At 47.0% G+C, this 23,969-nt stretch overlaps 1 protein-coding gene across 13 annotated transcripts in view; it reads left to right on the top strand.

The window, feature by feature from the left end:
* The window catches only part of ITSN1 (intersectin 1), a 206,032-nt gene that overhangs the window by 139,524 nt on the left and 42,539 nt on the right, over window positions 1-23,969 (top strand). For 10 of the 13 annotated variants that reach the window (XR_004624017.1, XM_034655974.1, XM_034655990.1 and 7 more), the window contains 8 exons: window positions 1,973-2,132; window positions 5,373-5,578; window positions 6,354-6,436; window positions 10,263-10,429; window positions 13,741-13,786; window positions 16,040-16,161; window positions 18,675-18,792; window positions 20,424-20,615. Coding sequence is in view for 12 of the 13 variants with exons in the window: in XM_034655974.1 (XP_034511865.1) it covers window positions 1,973-2,132; window positions 5,373-5,578; window positions 6,354-6,436; window positions 10,263-10,429; window positions 13,741-13,786; window positions 16,040-16,161; window positions 18,675-18,792; window positions 20,424-20,615 (1,094 nt within the window). In the remaining variant the exon portion in view is untranslated. Of the gene's footprint in view, window positions 1-1,972; window positions 2,133-5,372; window positions 5,579-6,353; window positions 6,437-10,262; window positions 10,430-13,740; window positions 13,787-16,039; window positions 16,162-18,674; window positions 18,793-20,423; window positions 20,616-21,009; window positions 22,526-23,969 lie in introns of those variants that run through there. The other 3 variants (XM_019800022.2, XM_034656007.1, XM_034656021.1) reach the window with 2 other exon arrangements.

Here is a 23,969-nt window from a genome sequence, read left to right as displayed (position 1 = left end):
ATTTTCATTACCCCTTTCTCTGACCGCTCTGGTCAGAAATGGAGAAATACCATTTCCTAATGATCTGACATCCAGGTCAGTCAGCACATAGAGTCATTTCCTGCATGTCACCAGCCCTTTTTGGCTGGTCAGAAACAGAAATTGAATTCAGTCATGTGGTTTTGAACAAGCTAGAAAGCTGTTTCCTCTAAAGCTTTCCTCTGTCATCAGTCTGGTACACACGTACCAGGGAGTGAAGCGACATGTGCTCTGGGCTGCTGTCGGGGCGGTGCCCTTGGTCATCGGGAAATGGCCTTCAAAAACGTGTGTAAGCAGAGGTTTGAAATGATGAAGGAAACTGCTGTCCATGCTCGCAGTTAGAGGACCGTGATCTACGTGTGCAGTTGTCGGAAAGTATTTTATTTATTTATTTATTTATTTTTAAAGATTTTTATTTATTTAACAGATAGAGACAGCCAGCGAGAGAGGGAACACAAGCAGGGGGAGTGGGAGAGGAAGAAGCAGGCTCCCAGCGGAGGAGCCTGATGTGGGGCTCGATCCCAGAACTCTGGGATCACGCCCTGAGCTGAAGGCAGACACTTAACGACTGAGCCACCCAGGCACCCCCGAAAAGCATTTTAGACAAGCAGTCAAGTAGGAGTGATCTGAGTAAGAATTATCTCAATTTTTTTTTTCAAGTCTAATCGTCTTTCAGAAGAAACATGGAAGGCCAGGAGTCCAGACGTAATGCTAGAGAAAGATCAGATGGCTCAAACAGAGGGGAGAAAGGAGCATGGTGACCAGGGCGGAGCAAGTGGAGGGAAGGATGTAAGGAATAGCAAGGTTTTCATACTCTTATTTTCATGTAAAAGGTTGCAGGTGCAGAAGGGTCCTCCCTGTTTAATCTCTACTAAAAAGTCACCTCCCATTAAGCATGATTCCAAGTTGAAACTCTCCCTTCCTGTCCTGATCTTGATTGCAAAGTTCCGACTTTTTTTAAACTAAAGCTTAGGCTAACATAGAACACAAATACCGTGTTTTCTAGGATTTTGTTTTGCTGTGGACCCAGTCATTGTGATACGTGGGTGGTGTGCAGTTCTCCTGCTGTAATTATGGGCATCTTATTTTCCAAACCCAGAATCAGGGTGTGCAGTCTAACAAAGGAATTTTTTTTTTTTAATTTTTATTAGAGAGGGAGAGAGAGAGAGAATCTTAAGCAGGCTCCACACCCAGTGCAGAGCCCAGCACAGGGCTCGATCCCATGGCTGTGAGACCATGACCTGAGCTGAAATCAAGAGTCAGACGCTTAATCAACTGAGCTACCCTGGCACCCCTCAAAGGAATTTTTTTGATTTCCAAATGTCCTTATGTCTTATAAAGATGTAAAAATTAAATTACATTTGGATTCATGTTTACACAGATGTATTTATTTAACATTGTAAAAAACACAAAATTAAAGCTGTCCCTGAGATCCAGCGTGACTGTTTGCTGTAAGGATACCACTTGTCGTTGCCCTGGTGGCTGGACACGTGGCCAGGTGCTCACTGCAGGGTGGATGGGACAGAGAGACGGTGTTAAGCACCAGCTGCGAAGCTGGCTTCGCACGTGCTGTAGACCTTCTCTTTTGCTGGCCTCGCTGGCGCTTTTACAAATGGCCGTAGTGATCATGCGAGGCTGCCTCTCTGGTGCTTGAGTTGCAGAGAGACCCTATCCCACATGTCATGGGACCCTCACCATGAACCAGAGTGGCAGAATATTGTTCCCATTTTATCGATGAGGAAATGAAGACTCGGAGAGACTTCTGTCATTTGCCTGAGGTTCGTCACTAGGGTGTGAAGCCCAGACTCAAGCCCACGTCTGAAGCTCTTTCCTCCCCGTCTTGTTTTTGAACGTTAGAAAGCCCCATAAATGTACTGGGTCTCCGCCTGCCGTGGGCGAAAAGCTGGCGCGTAGGAAGGACTGACTTCTCATGGTGGAATATGTTTCCTTCCAGGTGGCCCACCAGCACGAGTGAGAAGCCAGAGACGGACAACTGGGACGCCTGGGCCGCCCAGCCCTCGCTCACTGTCCCAAGTGCTGGCCAGCTACGGCAGAGATCAGCATTTACTCCAGCCACGGCCACCGGGTCCTCTCCGTCTCCTGTTTTAGGCCAGGTAAAGGCAGTCAGTGGGAGTGTGAAGACCTACCCCACTGTACCCAGTACCAGCACGTTTGGCAAGTGCTCCTGGACAGTGTTAATTTATATGTCTCTGGGTCAGGTGGCAGTGTGGATTCAGTTCGAGTTTTCCCAGTAGCGTTAAGGAGCCTGGGGAGTTGAGGGGAGGGTCATCTCCTGCACAAGTTGACCAGGAGAGCTTCACGAAGGAGGTGGCATTTGAACGGCATCTTGCCCTGGGTAGATTTAATTCGGAAGTGGAGTGGCCTGGCCTATCAGCCAGCAGATACTATGAGGAGAGGCTTGAAGGTAGGAGAGCCGAGTGTCTCAGGAAAAGCTTGGGCCGGCCAGTCAATTTGGGGAGACCAGTGAGTATATATCGGAAAAGATTGGCTGATTATGGGTGAATGGGAAGCTCTTAAATGCCCTACTGAGGAAGTGTTTCTGAAAGGACAAAGTAGTTTTTATGAATGTTATTACTCTATACAGTGAAGCAGTGGTTGACTTAATACAGTAAAGGTAAAGGAATGACATGTCTGTAAATAGAGCAGGCATTTGGGGGTGGGGGACAGTTTCTGACCTGGAACAGGTTCGTGGCGTGGGTGCAAGCACAGGACATGGGGCAGCAGCAACCGCTAAACAGGACCGAGTCACGCTCCTGTTGGAGCCAAAGGGAAGGAAAACGCTCTGGGATTGAGTAAAGGACTTGACTTCAAAGAGAAACGGGCACAGAGAGAAAGTGATTGTTAATTGGAGGGAGGAGCTGGATTGCAGATGTGTCAGTTTAAGGTGAACGTGGGGCACCAGGTGGGCCCATCCGACAGGCAGTGGGAATGTAGATCAGCTCCAAGGCCACGTGTGAGAGCTTCAAAAAAGAGAGAACAGAGCAAGAAAATGGAAAATAGGCAGAGTGTGTGTGTGTTCTCCGACCCAGGAGAGGAGGAGAAGCTACCCGGGGGGTTCCTTCCCTTTGCTCTTTGCTTCTGTCCCGGCTTGGTTGTTTGCAGAAAGCGGGGTGGTGACCAGGGCAGAGAGCAGTCAGTGTGGCAAGAAGAGTGTACCTGTGACCTGGGAAGGAGTAGGATAAAGGGATCGCAAAGGACAGGGGAGCAAAGAGAGTGAGCAAGTGGAGAGGTTTGTGACCACGGAGGGAGGGCACCAGGGAGAAAGGGTCCACCGAGTCAGGCACCAAGAACGTAATGGTTGGGGGTGGGAACCACATGCAGGGTGCAGGAAGAAGACAGGATTCTTCTTCTGGGAGAGGGAGGATGAAGAGAGACTGGAGGAGGATAAGGGAGAGAAAGGAGTCCAGGTGGTACTGTGTGGCCGCGCTCTTGGGAGGGGACAGTAAGGGCTGCCAACTTCTCAAAATCAGCCAAGAAGAGAAGGATTTCTGGGCTGGATTTAACCTGAATCTGTAACTGGTCATCCCTACACTTTGTCTCAGCTCCTGCAGCCATAACTTTACAGTCCGGGACTAGAAAGAGAAGCTACTACGACGATAATTATTACTATCACAGCAATACCATGGATAGATGCATTAAACTTTCTTAACCTTTAAGAGAAAGTGTTTCTGGTTTATAATATGGAGACTGAGGCCTAGGGAGATGAAACAGTTGTCCAAAGTCATGAATTAATAAGTGACACGCATAGGGTTCCAACCCTGAGTCCAGGCTGGATTATTCAGATGTGTCCTTGCCGAAGCATTGACAAGGCAGACATAGGGAAGGCGACTCAGGGCGAGGGTTTATGAGATGCCAGTGAGGGCCCACCGAGTCAAAATGGCTGACCCTGGGGCCCTGGCTTGGCAGAGGAGTGAATGGAAGCAGCTGGGAGGACTAGACAGCACAAAAGAGCCACAAGCCAGTGGGCTGTGAGGACAGGGGGCTCCTGCGAGCCCAAGGGAGGAAAATGAGAGGCAGAGAATCTGTGGGATTTGAAGGAGGTATGCCGCCAAGATGGAAGAGAGGAGGGGTCGTAGGTTTAAGAAGGTGAGGACCCAAGAAGACCAGGGTGGAGAGGTGACAACATGGCAGCTGGGGCTATTTGACCTGACATAAGTACTCACTATCGAGCGTCGATAGGAAAATGTCTTCTAAAGGCAAGTACACCTTGGTTCTGAATGAGCTGTCTTTGGGCATTATCGTTTGTTTCTGTCCATTTTCACGTATGATTGAATGTTGACGTATTTTTTTCGTATTAAGATATTGTAATGGTTTCATGTTACAGTTTTTAAAAAGATAATAAATGCCTCACCCTGCCTTTCCAGCCTCATCTCCTACTACACCCCTCCATGAAACTAGGCTCCACGCACCCCGGGACTGTGCTCCTCTTCCTGGACCCTTTGCCTGTGCCGCACCCTCAGCCTGGAGTCCTCTTCTTCCGAAGCCCTAGCTCTCACAGTCCTCCTCGCCCTTCAAGGCCCGACTCCAGTGCTGCCTCCTCTGCGAAACTGTCCCTATTGCCCTCGGGCAGAATTCATTCCTCTTTTCTGTCTGTTCCCACAGTGACTAGTTGGAGCCTGTTTGTAGTAGACTTCATTCTGCCAGGTGGTACAGATCATTGTGTGTCTCTCTTTCTTCCCCATCAGTTGTGAAATCTTTGCTGAGAATATCGTACTGTCCCTTTTTATGGGGCTTTACGGTTAATAAAGTCTTTTAACCTAAATTATTTTGAGGAGGCAGAGGTGACGTTCCATTCCTTTCTGTAACCCCACGTTGCCTTTGCATACAGATGTTTGCAGTGGATCACAATGGATTTACACCTCGTGTCTCTAAAAAGGAGCTAAAACAAGCAGAATCCAATGCAGGGCATATTTCCTTGTGTCCACCTAAACTCACATCAGTTCATTATCCTCTGAGATGCCATAAGATTTCTGCTCCGGTATTAATCTTCCACCAAATGTCCAAATCCGTTTGGAAATGGGGGAGGGGTGCCACAAAATAAATACGACCTTCTGGTTTGTTTAAAGGGGGTGTTCGAGATGGCCAGACAATGGCCTTGTGAATAGGCTGGCAGGTTTTTGCCTTTCCTTTTGTAAAGAAGCGATTACTAAGGCCCAGGGACGGATCCAGCACCCATGTTGCACCCGAGGCAGGGCTCTTTGTGGCTGTGTGTGTGTGTGTGTGTGTGTCCGTGTGCATTTGCTGGAAAGGAGCGGTCGTGCCAACGCTGATGTCACCTGGGTTCGTAACGGATCACGGAGTAACGAGAGGTCCTTTATGTGTTTCCACACAAGGGCGAGAAGGTGGAGGGACTACAAGCCCAAGCCCTGTATCCTTGGAGAGCCAAAAAAGACAACCACTTAAATTTTAACAAAAATGATGTCATCACCGTCCTGGAACAGCAAGACATGTGGTGGTTTGGAGAAGTTCAAGGTCAGAAGGGTTGGTTCCCCAAGTCTTACGTGAAACTCATTTCAGGGCCCATAAGGAAATCTACAAGGTATTTTTGTGTTTATCTGCTTCTATTAGATGAAAACAATGTTAGGCATTAACATAGATTGCTTGCATTGGTTAAGAGTCACAGATGGGATTGCAGGATAATTTTGTCTTCCCGCTCCTCTAACTGCAAAACTTAGGGTACGTGCCAGCAGAAGGCAACCTCTGACAAATAAGTGGTCATTTTTTTCCCTTCACTTGTGGAAGGCTGCATATCTTGTTTTTCAGTGACTTGTTGTAAGGGGGAATTCTACTCTGAGACCTGGAACGTTCTTGTGGGTCTGTTGGAGAGGATTCCTCTCTTCATGCCTAGTACCCAGTACTATGCCAAATACACAGGAAGACTTAGAGGCCCCAAGCATTTGGGGAAATAATGGGAAGAACGAATTCTCTCTTTTGTTAGGAACCTTAGAGCATGGAGCCTTGAACCTAAAGGTTATAGTTCAATTATTGCAATCATGTAGGTGCTCGTAACAAATTATGAGCTTCAAGAGAGAAAAATAGTGGACGAGCATCTATGCTTCATGCTTGGAAATAGACCAGTACGTTGGCTGCGCACCCAGCATCGCAGGTGCTGAGAGACAACGCGAGCTCAGAATCCTGCCTCTGTTGCACGTTCCGTGTTGTAACTTAGCCAGGTGCACCTGTTTCCGCTGCAGATGCTTTAGAGTTTTAAACATTAAGCAGCTTAAAAAAAAAAAAAAAGGAAAGTCAATGTCATTTGTATTCATTTCTTTGAAGATAAAAATTAAGGTACTTTCTCTTCCCACCTCTTCCAGCATGGACTCTGGTTCGTCAGAAAGTCCCGCTAGTCTGAAGAGAGTCGCTTCGCCAGCAGCCAAGCCAGCCATTTCGGGAGAAGGTGAGAGAACCTGAGTCAAATGATGTTCTTCCGGAGGGTGGAGGGGATCACATCACATAAACAGTAAATGTTTGAGATGAGATGGGATTTCGCTTTAAACTAAACTATGCTGATGTACGCTCGGTGTGTTCCACTCTGAGGTAAAATGAAAGGTCACATCCTCACAGAAGCAGAGTACTTCACGGAGACTTTCCAAACAGTATCAGATACATTGATCTAAACACTGAATCTTGTCGTGAGAGTTGGTCATGAGCCCTTTGGCTTTCGAAACAGGCGCGTCAGCGTCGCCAGGGATCCAGTTTTGTGAGCATCTCTGTGGCTGAATTGCGGTCGTTGCTCCCCCTATTAGTAGGGCCCGTTCTCCCCTGACCCGTACATCAGTGTTTTGTTCAAACTGTAACGACAACAGTCGAGTAAAGCTGTCCTGGCGATCTCTGCCGTCTCTGCCACCTCAAAGGAAACCGAGAAGCTCAGTTTTTCAGTTCCTGGTAAATAACCACACCAGATGATTTAGGCCTCAAAAGGTCATTTGGAGTGTTTATGACACAAGTAATGAATTGCTTTATTTCCTGGTCTTTACTTCGTCACATAATTCTGAGGATTACTTATGCTGATACATGGTGTGGGGTTTAGAATGAACGAAACCCACACAATTCCAGGCTCTAGTGGTAAAAATCTCCATCTTCTCTGCCTTCAGCCTAGCCATTCTCATCTGATTGACGAGAGCACCCGAAGCTGACAGGCTTTCCACCAGAAGTCTCGTCAGTGCTTCTAGCTAACAGAGGTCTACCCAGTTATGTGCTAATTTTTCATGGGTTCCTCAAGTAAATTCTGTGAAGATAGCGTGTTTGATTTAGTTTGTTTGTCATCATGAGATTGTTGAATTCCTCAGAAAGCATGCCTTATGAAAGACAGAAGTATGAAAACTGTTGTTTCAGTGGAGATAGCAAGGATTAAGGTTCAGTGGTCTTTCATACTCATGGTAACACAATTACTTCTCCAAAAGGAATTTGAGAAGCAAAAATTTTTGTAGTTGATAGATACAGCTATAAAAACCTCATCACTGCCAAACAAATCCAGCATTTTATTGGATGCCGTTTTTGCTGTTCCCACCAAAACGATCATTAGGAGAGTTCTGTTTATACACTCTTATCAGTCATCTGAATGAGTGTTTTATCCACTGTTAGCAGAACGAGGCAAAAAACTCTTCTAAACACAGCATGGGTGGTCAATTTTGTATAAAGCAAATTTTACGATTCTGCCCAAATTCAGTGTATTATGTCCAATTAAGCCTCCTCGGAGGGCCGAAGTTTATACCCTGGCTCTCACCTAGTAGCCACGTACTCTTGATCATGCCTTCACTTCCTCATCTGTAAAGTGGGCATACAGACCATCCCTTCAGGTAGGAAGTTAGTACAAAGGATTATCAGAGAATCTGTGTCAAGCGTTTAAGAGAAAGGTCAGTGAGCATCTGCTTTCCCCTTCGTTTCGTTTCCTAACACAGTGGGCATTCTCATCGAGGAGCAGTGCTGATGAATGCTGATTTGTTTTGAAACATGTACAGAGGCCTCGTCCCTTGAGGCCTCGCTACAGAGGTCACAGGTGAACCACACGCATGTTTAAAGTTGGGTGACAGAGAGAGATTCTAATCCCCCTTGACATTTATTACATCCATTGTCAGATGACTTAGGAATATTAGGAAACACTAGGACAGAGATTGCTGGCCTTCCGGAGTGGCGTGGGAGAGCTTGGCAGTTGACGTTCAGAGAAAAGCTGTCTACATACTTTCATGAGCCCCTTATTCATATTGCATTAAAGGCAGTCACATTTAAAGTAAACCATATGCCAGATTAAATAGATTTGTCTTAGAATGCCGGCTTGGGAATGGCCAGTGCCCGGTGGTAAATGTCTCGGAGGCGGGTCTGAGTGCCACCACGGGTTCCTCCTCCCATGTCCTGGTTCGCACGGAGTCCCCACTGAGTCCAACAGCCTCGGAGATGCCTGTGTGCACAGCAGGGCAAGCAAAGCCACAGTCTTTTTCAGTCTCCTTGGTATCTTACAGTGCAGCCATAGGTTCAGCCAGAGTTCATGCTTCTGAAGTTTCTTAAGCATTTTGAAAGTTATTTCAACATTTGGATCCATTTTTGAGAAACTGACTTTTCAGTGCAGGAATCACTGGGAAAAGTCTCGATCTGCCAAGGATCCTGTCTTAATTGGCCGAACACAAGCTAAAGGGCAAGTAACAGAGCAACACCAAAAGGGAAGGGTCAGAGTACTGAGAAATCAGGAAAAGGAATATATTAATGAAAAAAGAATGTCCTTAGCAAAACCGCCAGATTGATTTCCGTGTGTGGGAAATCATTTTTCCAGTTTGAACCGTGGAGGTGTGCGCCAGCCGTGCTGGAAGACTCGAGACAGAGGGGTTTCTGTTCTCGCTCGCACATTCGGATGACCTTGTGTCTGCTGTGGGGTCCGCTCTCCCCAGCGGTCACTCCTGGCACCAGCCTGTAGGCTGGCGCTGCTGAAGCTGACTCAGGCCTTGGAGGGCTCTCCCAGGAGGTGGAGCTGCCCACATTAGCACACGCATTAGGGGGCTTTGTGGGGTTTTTTGTGTTTGTTTTAGCTTTCATTAGTACTCCCTGCAGAGGCTCTTAAAATGAGCCAAAAGGATTCCTCCATACTAAATTTCTGCCTGTTAATTAACATTAGGCTCTGAATTTAAGGGTTCCATCTGAAGTTTTAGCCAGAAACAAGCATCATCCATTATAAAAATGAACTTTCTGGGTAGGTACATGGTGATTTTTTTAAATTTTTTTAAAAATACCCAAAGGTCTAGGATAAAATGGAGAAAAAGTGGAAACAAGAAACCTAGGTTCTTCTTGCTATAAATCTTTTATCCTGCATGTAGTATAGTGTCTAGAATTTTGTGTCTAGTGATCTTTCATAGAGTGTGATTTGGTTTCTGAGCCTAAGTAAAATCGACCCTTTGTAATTAAAAAGAAAATCTTCCCCTGGAACGCACACCCTTCCCGTGCAAGGTGTAAGGAACATTAGTTCTCATCCTTTAAGACGTGAATAATAAAATACAAGAAATTGAGATCTCTTTTCACCTTGTTCAGAAAGGTTTGCTTATTTTCTGGGATCGAGTAGACATTACTTTTATTATCAGTCCACGCTTCCTGTTTGTACACCCAAATGGCAGGTAGATGCCCGTTTTTAACTAAAGAGCGTGTATCTTTTATTTTGTGTTTTAACAGCTTCTGACTATCTGTGTATATGGCACACAAGGGCATGAGTTTTCACTCGGGCACTTGAATAATGAACAGTGTCTAATTTACATAAAGGTTATACCTCTAAAACTTTCCCAAAATTGTGACTTGGTGCCCTTTAAATGGAAATACAGATATGTGATGTGGGTACAAGACCCTGTGTGTCAGTGCCTCTGAATCAGTGCTCAGCACGACCGCTTGGTAAATGTTAGTTAAAAGTAAATGTAAAAGCCATTTTCACTTAAAAGGAAATCATGACATTAAATTATAGCTCACTCCTGGCACTCAGTGTTGGTAGAACCGCAGTTGGCCTTTTTTGTTCCTATGGCTGGGTCTTCACAGGAATTGTCCCCCTGTCTGCAGTTACTGAATGTTTATGTGCAGTTGGGGAATTCGGAGCCCAGGGTGTCCTACAATTTGGTTTTATCTGTGACAAGCCTTTCTCTTGAGTGGATCTTATCCTAACTTCCTTTTTCATAAACTTGAGTTTGCAAAGCTGTCTGGGATTTCTGTAAACAATCAAGCTCTCTCCGTATCTCAATATTTCTCCCCACCAGAATTTATTGCCATGTACACTTACGAGAGTTCTGAGCAAGGCGATTTAACCTTTCAGCAAGGGGATGTGATTTTGGTTACCAAGAAAGATGGTGACTGGTGGACAGGAACAGTGGGCGACAAGTCCGGAGTCTTCCCTTCTAACTATGTGAGGCTTAAAGACTCAGAGGTAAACCCACATTAACTGTTTCCTCTCCCTTTCTGTGTGGTGATTCTCTTTGCGGGGAGTCACAATATTTGATGGTGGAACGTTTTGGTGGGTTTGGCTAAGTTCTGGGAACTTGACAGCAAATACAGAGTGACCTGGAATCGTTTGAACTTGTCATTTGGTGCTGTAGGGTAAGCCTTGGCTTCCCACAAGCAGAAGAACTCCCTGGGGCTGGAGTGGAGGCTGGTCTGCGTCACCTGGGTTCATGTTCAGTATTCATCTCTGTCCCTGCATGTGACTGACTTAGAATTTGGAGTGAATGTGCATGATTAGTTCTTCAGGGTCACTGATCTGGGATATCCACAGAAAGGCCCACAGCAGTATTTCACCCATGTAAACAAAAGAATTTTGGTGATACGGGACCCAGAACATTGGGCAGTAGAGAGTTTCTAAAATTTATATTTTGGCCTACACATTAAGAAGACGTAAGATTTAAGAGATCGATTAACACTTTGGGCCAGGCCTTAGTATCTCAGGCCCATCGAGAAGGGCCTGAATTTATTCTAAATGCTGTTATGCTTATAAATCAGAAATGGCTCCCATTGTTGTTACATGGGGCCCTAAAAATCCAGTTGGTCCAAGTGGTCTTGAGGTGGTGTGAGCTTAATGAAACAGTGGGGTGTGCCCACCCCCAGAGTATTGGGAGCCTGTCCCATAGTGGCTAATTTCCAGTTAGTGGAGAATTTCAGGGTAAATCAGTGTAGTCATTTAACAGATCCATTGCACATAAATAAACCAACAAGAATTGGCTTTCTTTTTTCTTTTTTTTTTCTTTTCTTTTCTTTTTTTTTTTTAAACACCAGCTTTCTCAGGTGTAAGCCAGGGGGACAAAGCTCCCTCTCTCATTGGACCTTGGGCTGGGTCCCAGGCCCCGGTACCTGCAGCGTGGGGACCTGGAGCCTGACCCCATGCTGCAGTGCTTCCCCTTCCCTTCTCACCTTCCCTGCAGTGCCCAGGAGCAGTTTTTCTTTTGCTTGGGTTTTGTTTTTTTAGGGAGTGTCATTGTAGCTGTTTTGGTTTTTTGGGGTTGTTTTGTTTTGTTTTGTTTTCCCTTGCTGTGGTCTTGAGAGCAGCCCAGGGAAGGTTTTGCATGAGTCTGCTTACCCTTAGAGAATTTGGCAGAAGCCTGGTAGAAGGTGCTTCTCTCCGGTAGGACAGCTGGCGAATTGTCCTCTGCAGACGCAGAGAGGGGAGAATTGGGCTTTTCTCCAGGAATCCAGTCGGATCCAGTAAGAATCATACAGATGTTATTTCAGGGGCGCAGGGGAAAAACTAAAACTAAACTCAATTTTTACTACTAGGCATAAAGACAAAAGCCATTACTTACATTGTATTTTGATAAATTATAGTTTTCTATTTTAAAAAACCCATCTGAAATCAGTACATTAAAAAAAAAAAACCTGACATTTTTAAAGGTAAGCCGAGTTATAAGGTGCTTTTCAACCATGGTCTTAAAATACAAGCCACAGAAGAATCAACAGTGCTAAAGATTTTGGACAAACATTTAGCTACAGTATTTCACAATGATGAAAAAATCTAAAAAGTCAGCTGTTCATTCTCCTTGGATAAAGAGTTCAGTGTATAAGGAAAATTTCCTGCTAAAACCAGACTCAGCCTCCGATAGCAGAATTGCCCCCCTGGGTATGGGAAAGGTTGTCTTGTCCTGGCTTCCCTTCTCTGTAGGAGAAGGGCCGTGGCACAGACCCTGCGGCAGCCTTTCTGCCGCATTCCTGAGGGGTGCCAGGACAGAACCTGGCCCTCTGAGTATGTCTTAGTTTATGTGCTGGCTCTGGTGTTAAAAAAGGAGCACACTGGGGCGCCTGGCTGGCTCAGTTGGTAGAGCATGTGACTCTTGATCTTGGGATCGTGAGTTCAAGCCCCACGTTGGGCATAGAGCCTGCTTTAAAAAAAAGCGGGGAACACACTGAAGCTATGTGGTTTCTGTCATTGGGTGTGGTGCCAAATGCCCTGTTCCTTTTATGAACTATAGGGAGTGTGTTCTCTGTCCATACTGGGAAAGTTAACTGGTCATTTGAAATCTTGTTTCATTAGCTTTCCTTTATTTTGATATGCAGCCTAAAAATAGCAAGGGAGTTGGGTATTATATATTTTGTTAATACAGAAATCGTAATCAGAGTAAAAACTGTAACTTGAACTTTCCCTGGGCAATGCTTATTAAATTTCAATAACCAAAATAAAGGGACTGTGATAAGTTAGATAAATGGCATGTTCTTATTCTTACAGTAACTGTCATTTACTTTATTAAGCGTTTTGTTTTGTCTTGATTGGAATACTTAATTTACTGCCAGACAGGGACTCAATAATGAAAATCAGTTCAGAAAAGTAAAGACAGATTACAGTCTGGCCCCTGTCCTGACTCGAGGTCCCTATTGTCCTGTTTAGCTGGTTTAAAATTCCATGAGTATCCATAAAGGAATTCAACCCCAGAGCACTTTAGGAGCAGTTAATAGTTGCCAAAAAACAACAAAAAACAACAAAAACAAAAAAAACAAAAAACAACAAAAAAAAAACAAAAAACAACAAAAAAAAACAACAAAAAAAAACAAAAAACAAAAAACAACAAAAAAAAAACAAAAAACCCACCACAACTATGGTCTGCTTCTGTGGATTGTGCATCCGGCATGGGTAGAGGAATTTCAGTGTTTTAACAGTGTAAGATTTGGGCGTAAAGGATACGAAGGAGAGTGGCTACCTCTGGATAAAGAGGTGAACGGGATGGGGAGAGGCGTGTTTGAATTGCCACTCTGCCGTTTCTGTTGTTTTAAAAAAAAAGAAAGCTCTAAAGCAAATGTAGCAAAATATTAATATTAGTAAATCTGGGTGTTGGGCTCATGGATGTCAGCGTCTCTGTAGTTTTTATATATGAAATATTTAATAGCCTTGTGAACATAAGCAGGAGCTCAGTGTTCAGGACCTAGACAAGAGTGTTCCTTACCCGGCACCCCCTGTTGGGGTTGACCCAGGGACAGGCTGCACCTGAGCCCTCTGGGATGCTACAGGGCCACATCCTTTGCTCACTTTTCTCTAAAGAAGAGGATAAAAGCTGTGTGTTTAAAGTACTTATTTTGCCCCACGTTTTCCTGACCCCCATGTGATGGCAGCAGATACAGTGCTGCTGTGTTTCCCCAGAATGAGCAGGGGGCTCCGGGGGCTCGGGCGGGCTTGTGTCATCATTTCATCATTGATCGTGTTTTAAGTTGAATGACCAAAACTCCGCAGTATGCAAATGAGACCTTTTGCTCTGTTTTAAGGGCTCTGGAACTGCTGGGAAAACAGGGAGTTTAGGAAAAAAACCTGGTAAGTTACAAACCCTGATGCTTATTTTTCACTGTTTTGAATGTAATTGGGAGTTGCTCCCAATCTTTGTTCATGGGGGCCGGACGCCTAAACGGAAGACAACAGAATCTTTCTTAAGAGGGGTTGGAGTTTGTCCTTTTCTTGGAATCCATTAATAGTGTGTACATGGTTATGAACTCTAGCTGTTGCTTCACACATGGGAAGTGAGGACATCGCTAGACAGAATGTTCTCGTGGGTTGCGAAGAAGTAAGTCAGGCAAGGTGGCGGCAAGTTGTAATGCATGGAGCTCTAAGATTGGGGTGTAGCCGCGGCGTCCTTATCCTCGTGGGAGGTCCAGGAAGCTCATTTCCTCTCCTGACAGCACAGTTCAGTCCCAGGACAGAAATAGTGGCGGGGCTTCAAAGAGCAACAAAGTAGAGTTTCCATTAAATTAGAAGCCACGGGGTGGTTTTCCTCAGGTACCCAGTGAAGGTACGAAATTACAGGCCTCCCTCTGAATTCAGTGCTGTAGTTGATTAAAACAAAATCACATGTTCTACAAATAGTACCATGAATGCAAGGGGAAAGACGCAGATGTGAAATAATATGGTTTATAAGGCACGTCCCCCTCCTCTAGGTCATTTGAGCATTTTTGCTGTCATGTCTGTAGGAGGCAGTAGATGGGGACGTCCCCAGCAGGCTTGCGGGAGGGGCTGGTGTTTCTGGGTCTGGTGCTCAGCTCTAGATGGGCTTACCTGACAAGGAAAAGCGGGTTCTCGGGTTGTTGTAGGATTTTAGTCAGACTCAGACCGCTGGAACCCCTGGGTCCCATCTCTGTTTTAACTGTGAGTGTTTTACATTTTGAATTGTCATTCCAAAGGGTCAGATGGGCTTAACTTGGTACTGAAACCAGTGAGCTGCTCAGGGACACAAAAGACAGAAAAGAATGCTGGGGGCTCCTCAAAGGACCTGGCTGTGCGTGCCAGGTCCTTTGAGGAGTGGGGAAATCTGAGGCCAAATAGGACACTCATTTGGACTCTCTCCAGACCAAAAACTCTTGGAATCTAGAGCTAGTCCTTGGCGTGTGAGGGGAGAATTCTTACCCCCAGCACAGATTTCCCAGGGAGGGCTCCCGGTAGGGCCAAGGTGTATGTCAGCTGGCCTCTTTCTTGCTTCCCCTGATCTCCCCAAAGCCTCTGGCAGGGCTGGGCCTGCCCCCCGACAGCCTGGCGCGCCTAGCGTGGTGGCCCGCGGCCGATGGCAGAACAGGTCAGAGGGGGTTGCTAATGTGCTTTGCAGGAGGAAGTACAGGGGGCCTTTTTACCTCTTTTCTTTCTTGCCTTCTGTCCCTCATTCCTTCTTTCTTTCAAGATCTGTTATGCTGAGGACAGAGTGTGGAGGACTAGAACAGTTCGTTCTGTATTGCTTCTAGAAGTTCTGAAAGCAGTCACCGTAGATATGCCAGAATTCAGTCAGAGAAGCATTTTGTTTTTTCATATTCGTCCTCCTGTGCCAGTAGAAATGTACTTTTCAGAGCCTGGTCTGTGGTACTGATGGAATTCTTCCCATGAGATTTTTAACATTTAGGGAAAGTACAGAACTGTTTACGTTTTTTGATTCCCCTGTACTGTACTCTTTTTGCATAAAATTCTCTTCTTAACTCCCAATCCTTTTTTTTAACTTGAAATGAAAGTAAACATGCATTTATGTGATTCCCACCTGATAGTCAAGGATCCCCCTCAAAATGTGAGCCACAGAAAAAATGGTCACGTGGGCGGGCCTGAGAGTCTAAAGCCACATCTACATCAGCTAGCGCCACATGCCCGAAAGTTTCTGGAGAAGATAGAATTCCTCTTTCTACTTACTTGGCAGGTGGGAAAGGTCCGCTCAAGTTCCTTTATTCACTTACCCACCCCTGCGTGTCTGGGCAGCAGGGCATTGGCAGCGGTTGGGGGAGGGGCTGGGACAGAAGGTGTGGGAATTGGGGGGCAAGAATGGGGTTCATGGAGGGAAGTTTGGTGAATAAGTTCTGAGAGATGATGAGGAAGTCCTAGAGCAGAACCAGAAGATCCCCTGAGCCCTTGACTGCTGCATCTGGATGGTAGGTCGTGGAACAGGGGCCACTGAGTGGGCCGTCTTCACTTAGTAGAAGACCAGCCCAGGGCAGTGGCTTTGATGACCTTCATCGGTGAACCCAGGAGGTTGCTGCGTCTTGCTCGAATTTCTTCTCCTGACCGTAACACTGCACCTCGATGTTTGATCTTGTTTTCCAGAAATCGCACAGGTTATCGCCTGCTACACCGCTACCGGTCCTGAGCAGCTTACCCTGGCCCCTGGTCAGCTGATTTTGATCCGAAAAAAGAACCCAGGCGGTTGGTGGGAAGGAGAGCTGCAAGTTAGTGTCTTTTCTGTTTGTTTAAAATTTTCTGTCGCAGTTTGAACATGTGAAATCTCAAAGGGCTGTGATTTCATTGCGAAGGACAACATAACCCCACACCACCTAGTCCTGCGTTTGGAGAGCGAGCGATGCCACATTATCTGAGCCTGTGTGTTTGTTCCCTAAGCTTCGGACAGCCAGTAGCAGAATTGTGAGAGCTAAGGATTCACAAAAGATGAATCAAATTTGCTTGATTCCTGCATTGAGAGTGAGTGTTGGGAGAGGGAGAAGTCATGATGGGGGACACCTGCAGAGTCCTCACGTGTCATGGCATTATAGAAGCAGAGCGTGCCGCCGTTAATTATGCGGTGTGGTGTGAGAGCCATGTCTGTGCGTCACAACATGCTTAGTTCCCGTGTGTGTGTGTGTCCGTCCATGTCCTCAGCTCACCAGTTTGTCGAGGCAAACCTTGGTCAAGGAGGGAGGATCGATACTGTAGTGAGCTGAAGAGTAAGTACCTCATTGTGCCACGTGGGGCAGCTCGTTAAAAAATAAAGAGCCAGCAGGGCGTGGGGCCAGCCAGTGGACTAGAGAAATGTGTCTTGGCTAGAATGGACACCACAGTCTAGAGTGTGGGTAGAGATTGAACTTGTCTTGGGCAGCTTGCTGGTGGGGCTGACCAGATTCACCTTCCGGGCTCAAGCATCTGACCTCTGGGGTCCTGGGACCCACTTCCTATTGGTCCTTCCGTGCTGGCGTCCCCTGGGGCTGCCCACAGATGCCCCTCTTCCCTTCTCAGCCCCGAGCTTGCTAGTCTTACCAGCCATCGCTGACCTCTCCGCTCCAGCCTCATTTCATTCGGTGATTTGCTCTCGCTTGACAAGCCCTCCCCCAGACTCTAGAGCCTCACTGGGAGTAACATGCCTCCCCAGTGGTTGTCTCCCACCGCTGCGCCCCCCCCCCCAGCTACACCACCAGAACTGGCCACATCCTACTTCTTCCAGAAGTGACGTCTTCTTCCCCTGAGCCGTAGTGGTGCTGATGCCCACACCACTCTTGGTGTTTAATATTGATGTTGATGTCACTAGCTTTTCACACACATTTGTTATGTCTGCATGCAGTCTATCAACTTTTTGAGGGCGGTCACCATATTTTTTTTTTTGTCCTCACCCTCCTAGCACCTTGCTCAAAAGAGAGTTTTGAACAGTTCTCACAATCCACAGGAAAATGGATGAATTGCCAGGCGCGGGCGGGCTTCTGGTGCCTTAACCAGAGGCTCTCTCATTGTGGATACACAAACGAAGAAATTGTCAGTGAGCTCTGTGTTCTGCCCTTGTAAAGTCATCGCAAACCATATGGTGGCCTACTGGATAGAGGAGCACGTGGGGACTCGCCAGTGAGAGGCTGCAGTCGTGGGCGGATTCACTGCAAAAATAAAAGCTTTAGTCCTTGAGCCAAGGGCATGAAGTCTATCAGACCACAAGGAAAGGGAAACTTGATCCATGTTCTAAAAGTAACCCAGATGGCTCCTTCTCCGTAATCTGGCAGGTGGGAGGGCAGAGTTAAGGTAGAGGAAGTCTTCTCTTCTTTTAGTTTTATTTTCCTATTTTGGGGATATGTAATATACTCCCAGGGTTTAAAATTCAAAAGTGAGCCAAGGGAGATGCGAACAGTCTTCCTCCCACCACTGTCCTCGAAGGCAACTGTTCTGACCAGAGTCTTGCTTCTAGATCTGCTGTGTGTTTGTGTGTGTGTGTGTGTGTGTGTGAGTTCTGTGTTCCCGTTGACATGGTTGGGTGCTCATAGCGCTTCCCATGATTCCCAGCTGGACTCGTCCACCTCAGAGAATCGCAGGTCTCAGCTCAGCCCCTTTGAAAACAATGTCAGGTTTAGACCCCCTGTGTTGCATGTGTACTGCGTGCGTGTTATCTCGTGTTTTCCATAAGAGTGCAGGCGCGAGTGTGAATATTGGCTTCCACTAACTGGCTTGTAACCCAGAAACCGTCACTGGACTTTTCTGGGCCCCACTTTCTTTATCTGGGAAATGGGAGTAGTCCTAGTATTCTCCCTCTGCAGTTGTGCACATAAATGCACATGGGATGGGGGGCTCAGGGCCTGACTCGTCAGAAGCACCCAGGACACGTCACCTGCTATTATTAGTAGGATTTGATTACCATCGTCGTCACTGTTATGCTCAAATCCATATGTAATGTTGGCATTCGCCGTCATCTCTACGTTACCTGGAAGTCACACGTGAGAGCCGGTGCCACCCGAGTGGGTGCTCTGTGCCAGACATACCATGTTACACCGACCTGGGACCCACACAGTCCAGCCCATGCAAACACATCCCAGGCTTGAACGCTAGCTGCAGTGTTTCCAGTGTGTAATATAGGAGCTCAGAGGTTCTGGTGTTCGTACCAGATGGTTTGCAGTTTTACGTACACCCGTATTAGTGCCCTGTTGCAAAGCAGACTGTCTCCTGAATGATCATGAACCCTTTAAGCATTTTGATGTCATTATTGTCTTACCAGGCACGTGGGAAGAAGCGCCAGATAGGCTGGTTCCCTGCTAATTACGTAAAACTTTTAAGCCCTGGGACGAGCAAAATCACTCCAACGGAGCCGCCTAAGCCGACGGCATTCCCAGCAGGTAGGCAGCGTACAAGCTCTCCTTGGAAATGGCCCACGGGTCCCTGTAGGGTTTCCACTCGGTTTTCTCATGGAGTGTCTTAGAGTGGTTCTCACATCTGCTGTAAACACTTCTTGTACTTGCCGGGGACCGATCCCCAGCTAATGTGATATGGAATATGTTTTTCAAAAGGACCAAGTATCTAAGCAGCTTTGCTGTTCTGGGTACAACAGAGCCCTTGTTGGAACTGTCTTCCTAAAGGAGTCATGAATGCTATGGCATTAAAGCCAGATTTTTCTCTTGATTTCCTTCCAGCTATTTAAATTGGGATTTGGGCTAGGGGGTGAGGGGACAAAAAGGGACTCCTAAAAATAAATGTCCGGGGTCTAAATAGGTCAGGAGATGGAGCTGGAGGCCACGGGGGTCTGTCGGTTGTAATGTGCGCTTCACTGAAGACTAAAATAACTCCCTGTGACATTTCCTGCGAACAGAGGGGGCTTCGCTGAATGGGCAGGATGTTGCCCACGCTCTCCTAAAGGACTCGAAAGAACAGAGGGCGCTGCGGCTGAGCCGGTTGGCTATTTTCTGACTGAGGAGACCAAATTAGATGCTTGGGTAATATTCGAGATGGGCGAGGTTAGGGGAGCAGGAATCTGCCCTCAGGGCTTCAAGCCACCGGTTCTTGGGTGGCATTTGTGGAAAATGCAGAATTTTCGTTCGTGTCTGTGCTATACATCCCCGGTGAAATAACGATTAAAACTTGGCAGTCTTTGCAAGAAATGAAGGGATTGGCAAAGCGGGACTGTTCCCAGCCCCAGCTGGGCCTCTGCCTGCGCTGCAGCCTGCTGTGGGCGGAGGGGGCGGTGCCAGCCGGACCTCCTCGCCCTTGGGGGGGCCTGGCGGGAGCCCCTTCATCAGGTTGGTTGAAACCCACAGAAATAATTTGCCAAAGTGATTCAGGATTTCAGTGAAAAACCTAACCCCATAGATAGCTTAGTTGAGGAAGATTAATGAGAGGTGCAGCCTGCCTGTGCGGACTTATCTAAAGTGTGCCAGGGCCGGGAAACGAAAGCAGTTTAACCTCCCACAGGTTTGAGAGAAAGTGAGAAGAGGAAAATTCGTTCGTGAGCAGGGCGATTTCTTCCTTTGAGACCAAATTGTGAGCCACAAAGATAACAGCAGAAGAGAATACTGATTTTACTTTTCAGTAAGATTTGGATTTGGGTGGGGGCTATCAGCTGATTAATTACCTCCCACTTTTTAAAAAGGGGGGCGGAGAGGGGAGAAGGAAGGAAGCGGAGCCGTGTGGCCACGTCCCCAGGATACACCGCTGTCCTGTGCAGTCAGCATTCCAGGGGCACGGCCCTCCGCTCACACAGAAGCGATTCCGAGAGCGTTCAGCCGTCATCGTAGATTTTCTGCTGACGCGCACACATCAGAAAGAGGAAGGGATCACACCAGCTACAGACCTAGTGTGAAATCCTGCTGTCGCCTTGGTTTTTATGCCCTCGCCCTCGCTTTGCAAAAGCCCATCAGAGCCAACGCACTTAATGGTGTCCCACCCCGAGAAAGCGACCCTAGCACGGCAGTAAGGAGCCCAGGCCGCCCCTTGTGCGCGCCCCGCGGCCCTCACCCGGCCCTGTCTCCCGCAGTGTGCCAAGTGATCGGCGTGTACGACTACAGCGCCCAGAACGACGACGAACTGGCCTTCAGCAAGGGCCAGATCATCAACGTCCTCAACAAGGATGACCCCGACTGGTGGAGAGGAGAAGTCAACGGCCAGGTGGGGCTCTTCCCCTCCAACTATGTGAAGCTGACCGCGGACACGGACCCAAGCCAGCAATGTAAGTGCCCTGGCGGCAGCGCTGCCTCCCCACTCTGGTTTCTCACGGTCACACGTGCGGCAGTGCTCTGATTCTGCTGAGCCATGTTTGCAGGGCGGGAAGCCAGACCATTGCCGCATTCACGACAGTCTCTTTGAAGACCTTCTGTAATGCAAGATTTTATCTTGTGGGGTTGTTTTTTGTGTTTTTTTTTGTTTTGTTTTTTTGGTTTTTGTTTTCTTTTTTTTTTCATTCCTTCTGTAGCATGCCCCCTCCCTCCCCTCCCCACTTTTTCCTTTTTTTTTTCTTTTAATCATTTTGGCACCATGCTGTTTACATGCCTGACTCATTTTCCTAGCTTGAATTTTGCTCATTGTTTTGTTTTGCTTATGTGTTGTTTTCCTCCTTTTTCTAGGAATCATATGTTGTCCATCCCCCCCTCAGGCTTGAAAGTCCTCAAAGAGACCCACTATCCCATATCACTGCCCAGAGGGATGATGGGAGATGCAGCCTTGATCATGTGACTTCCAGCATGATCACCTACTGCCTTCCGAGTAGAAGAACTCACTGCAGAGCAGTTTACCTCATTTTACCTTAGTCGCATGTGATGACAATGTGGAGCTATCACTTACAGAGATAGAAGCGAACCTTACAAAAAATACACAGGGTAGTGGGTCCTTTTGTGGCTTTCCTAGTGACTCAAATTGACGCCCCCCCCACCTTTGCACAGGTGCTTTCAATAGTTTTAAAAGTGTTTTTAAAAAAATATATTTTAGCCTTTTAATAAAAATCAATAAATTACTCCTTTGCTATTTCGGTTTTGCAAAAAGACCCACTATCAAGGAATGCTGCATGTGCTATTAAAAAAATGTTCCAAATGTCCATAAATCTGAGACTTGATGTATTTTTTTTTTTCATTTTGTCCAGTGTTATCAACTAAATTGTGTAGTTTGGGTTTCCCCCCTGCTGTAGACATACAGAGGAATTCAGTAGATCTGTTTTTAAAGACATGTAGAACGACCCCAATTAAACAGAAGGTGTTTTGTGCTTGTTTGTGTCTATCAGATGTACCTTGCTGAGCATGTAATAATACATCCTGTACATAAGAAATTCGCTCTTTCCATGGCAAAAGCCACTACCTTGTACGATGCTCTAATCATACGGCATTAATTTGATTTTGCACAGTGACCCTGTAGCCCCATGAGAAAGCACCTGTGTTTTTGTTTGGTCTCAGATTTATCTGGTTGAGTTGGTGTTTTCTGTTTTGGGTTTTTAACTTGGCGTGTTTTCATACCAGAAAAGCAGTAGACGACACCGTTGAGGTTGTTAAAATCCACAACACCCACAATCTTGTCTCAGTCTCTGTCATGTGACGTTTTTATTCCCGTTCCTTTTCACGGAATGACCTATTTCGAACAAGTAATTTTCTTGACAAGAAAGAATGTATAGAAGCCTCCCTGCAATTAATTTCCAATGTTTACATTTTTTAACTAGACTGTGGGATTTCTGCAGATTAATACGAAATGGAGCTCCTGGTCTGTGTCTTGTGTTCGATGTGTTGTAGCCGTGTGTGTCTTTTTAAACACTAGTTGGAAGCTGTCAATAAACGTGCCCGTTTGCTGACAGCACAGGAGACCGGGTAGGGGAAGCCTCGAGCACAGTCTCCCAGTTTCCACTAATGCCTCTGTAACCTGCAGTTACCTTCTGTTTTTACATCTCCCTTGGGAGCAGCTGTCTGTGCTGGCAAGTGTGTGAGGCCCTCCTCCAGTCCCATGTGCAGGGGTGAGGGCTGCTCCTCGTTTCCTCACCCTTCAGTATTTTCATGGATATGAATGTAAGATATATAAATATATAAACCTGCGGCTTTAACAACTGTAATACACCCTTTTGAATTAGTTCCGTGTATAGATAATTAAATTCTTCATATAAAAGTTAGACGGAAATGTCTCTGTGTTTTGATGTTGGAACCTGCCGGTGGTGATGGGGGGACCAGGCAGACTAGATGTCAGCAGGGGGCCAGCGGGCCGCCTGTCCCTTAGGACGCTCGGCTTTGAGACACAGAGCCGACTTTGAGACACAGAGCCCGTCCGCTCCTCACCCAGTCTTCTCTGAACGGCCCTCCCTCTCACCTTGCTACCCACCCCTCCCCAGTCAAGGAGTAGAGGATTACCCCTTACAAGACGGGTTTTGAAGACTAGAACAGCCACTCAGCGGAGTGGTTAACTTGTCTCCTCGGGCTTTCAGTATGTGTCATTGATCCATTGACAGGTGCGTGAGTGGACTCAGGGCATAAAACATTTTTCTGAAACATGGATCGTATTCAGGATCTGTTGAACATCCAACAGAACATGTGGGTGGAGATGGGAACCTTCACGCCCTCCATATCGCTGTCGCCGTCCGTTTCTGCCTTGCACACGCCAGTCTCGTCGCCTTTGCAGAAATAAACCAGGGTGCACGTCGATGAAACTCTTTGCGATGATGACCACATGCTTGAGTCCCATCGTGAGCTTCATTTACCCGTCCTCAGCCATTCAGTTGAAGAGCGACTTCCTTCTTCAGTTGAGCAAATATTTGGGGGGAGGTGCCCTACTGGGTTCTCAGTAGAGACAGGGTCCCTGTCCTCTTGGAGTCTGTGTTCTAACAAGGAGAAGCCCAACTACTGCAGGCCATGTACACATTTGTGGGGTCAGGTGCTAAGTTCTTTGCCAGAGGAATGGACGCAAATCACCCCTGAGCAGGACACCCAGAGCAGGTGGGGCAGGGAGGGTGGCAGCAGGGACGGGCAGAGAACCCTTCCGGGAGGAAGTGAGACTTAAGTTGAGACCTAACAGAAGTAGGGGCCAGATGCAGCTGGGAAGAGAAGTGGCTGTTCTGGGCACAGATGTCAGGACTTCGAAGCAAAGGTCAAGAAGGTGGGTGGAGAAATCTCCAACCCCCCCCACCACCCCCTACTCGTGGAGCAAGGATCACGGCAGCGAGCCCCATCTCTTGCCCAGGACCCCTTCGCCCATATAAGCCAATGTTTCTTCTCCAGCTTTGAGTTTGGCTGGAAGTGACCCATTGTCAAGGTGGGTAATGCTGCGCACACCGTGAACTCTCTTACCAGGACCCTCTCCGTCGATCATTCTGTAGGCTTCCTTCTGCCTTGTGAAGCTGACACACGTTGTTCCCCAAGACACTGCTCTTTCCCCACCCAAACCATACAGTTTGTATTTGATTGGATAATATCCGTGCGACCCAGTGCTTTGCAACCAGGGGGAGTGCTGCTGGCATCTAGCGGATGGAGGCTGGGGATGCGGTTAACTGTGCTACGATGCATGGTGCCACCCCCCTCCCCCCCGCCGGCACCAGAGACTTATTTGGCCCCAGATGTCA

The sequence above is a fragment of the Ailuropoda melanoleuca genome, chromosome 1, assembly GCF_002007445.2.
Source record: "Ailuropoda melanoleuca isolate Jingjing chromosome 1, ASM200744v2, whole genome shotgun sequence".
NCBI lineage: Eukaryota > Metazoa > Chordata > Mammalia > Carnivora > Ursidae > Ailuropoda > Ailuropoda melanoleuca.
The sequence above is the reverse complement of the archived record's forward strand: the minus strand, read 5'-3'. Positions and strand labels throughout refer to the sequence as shown.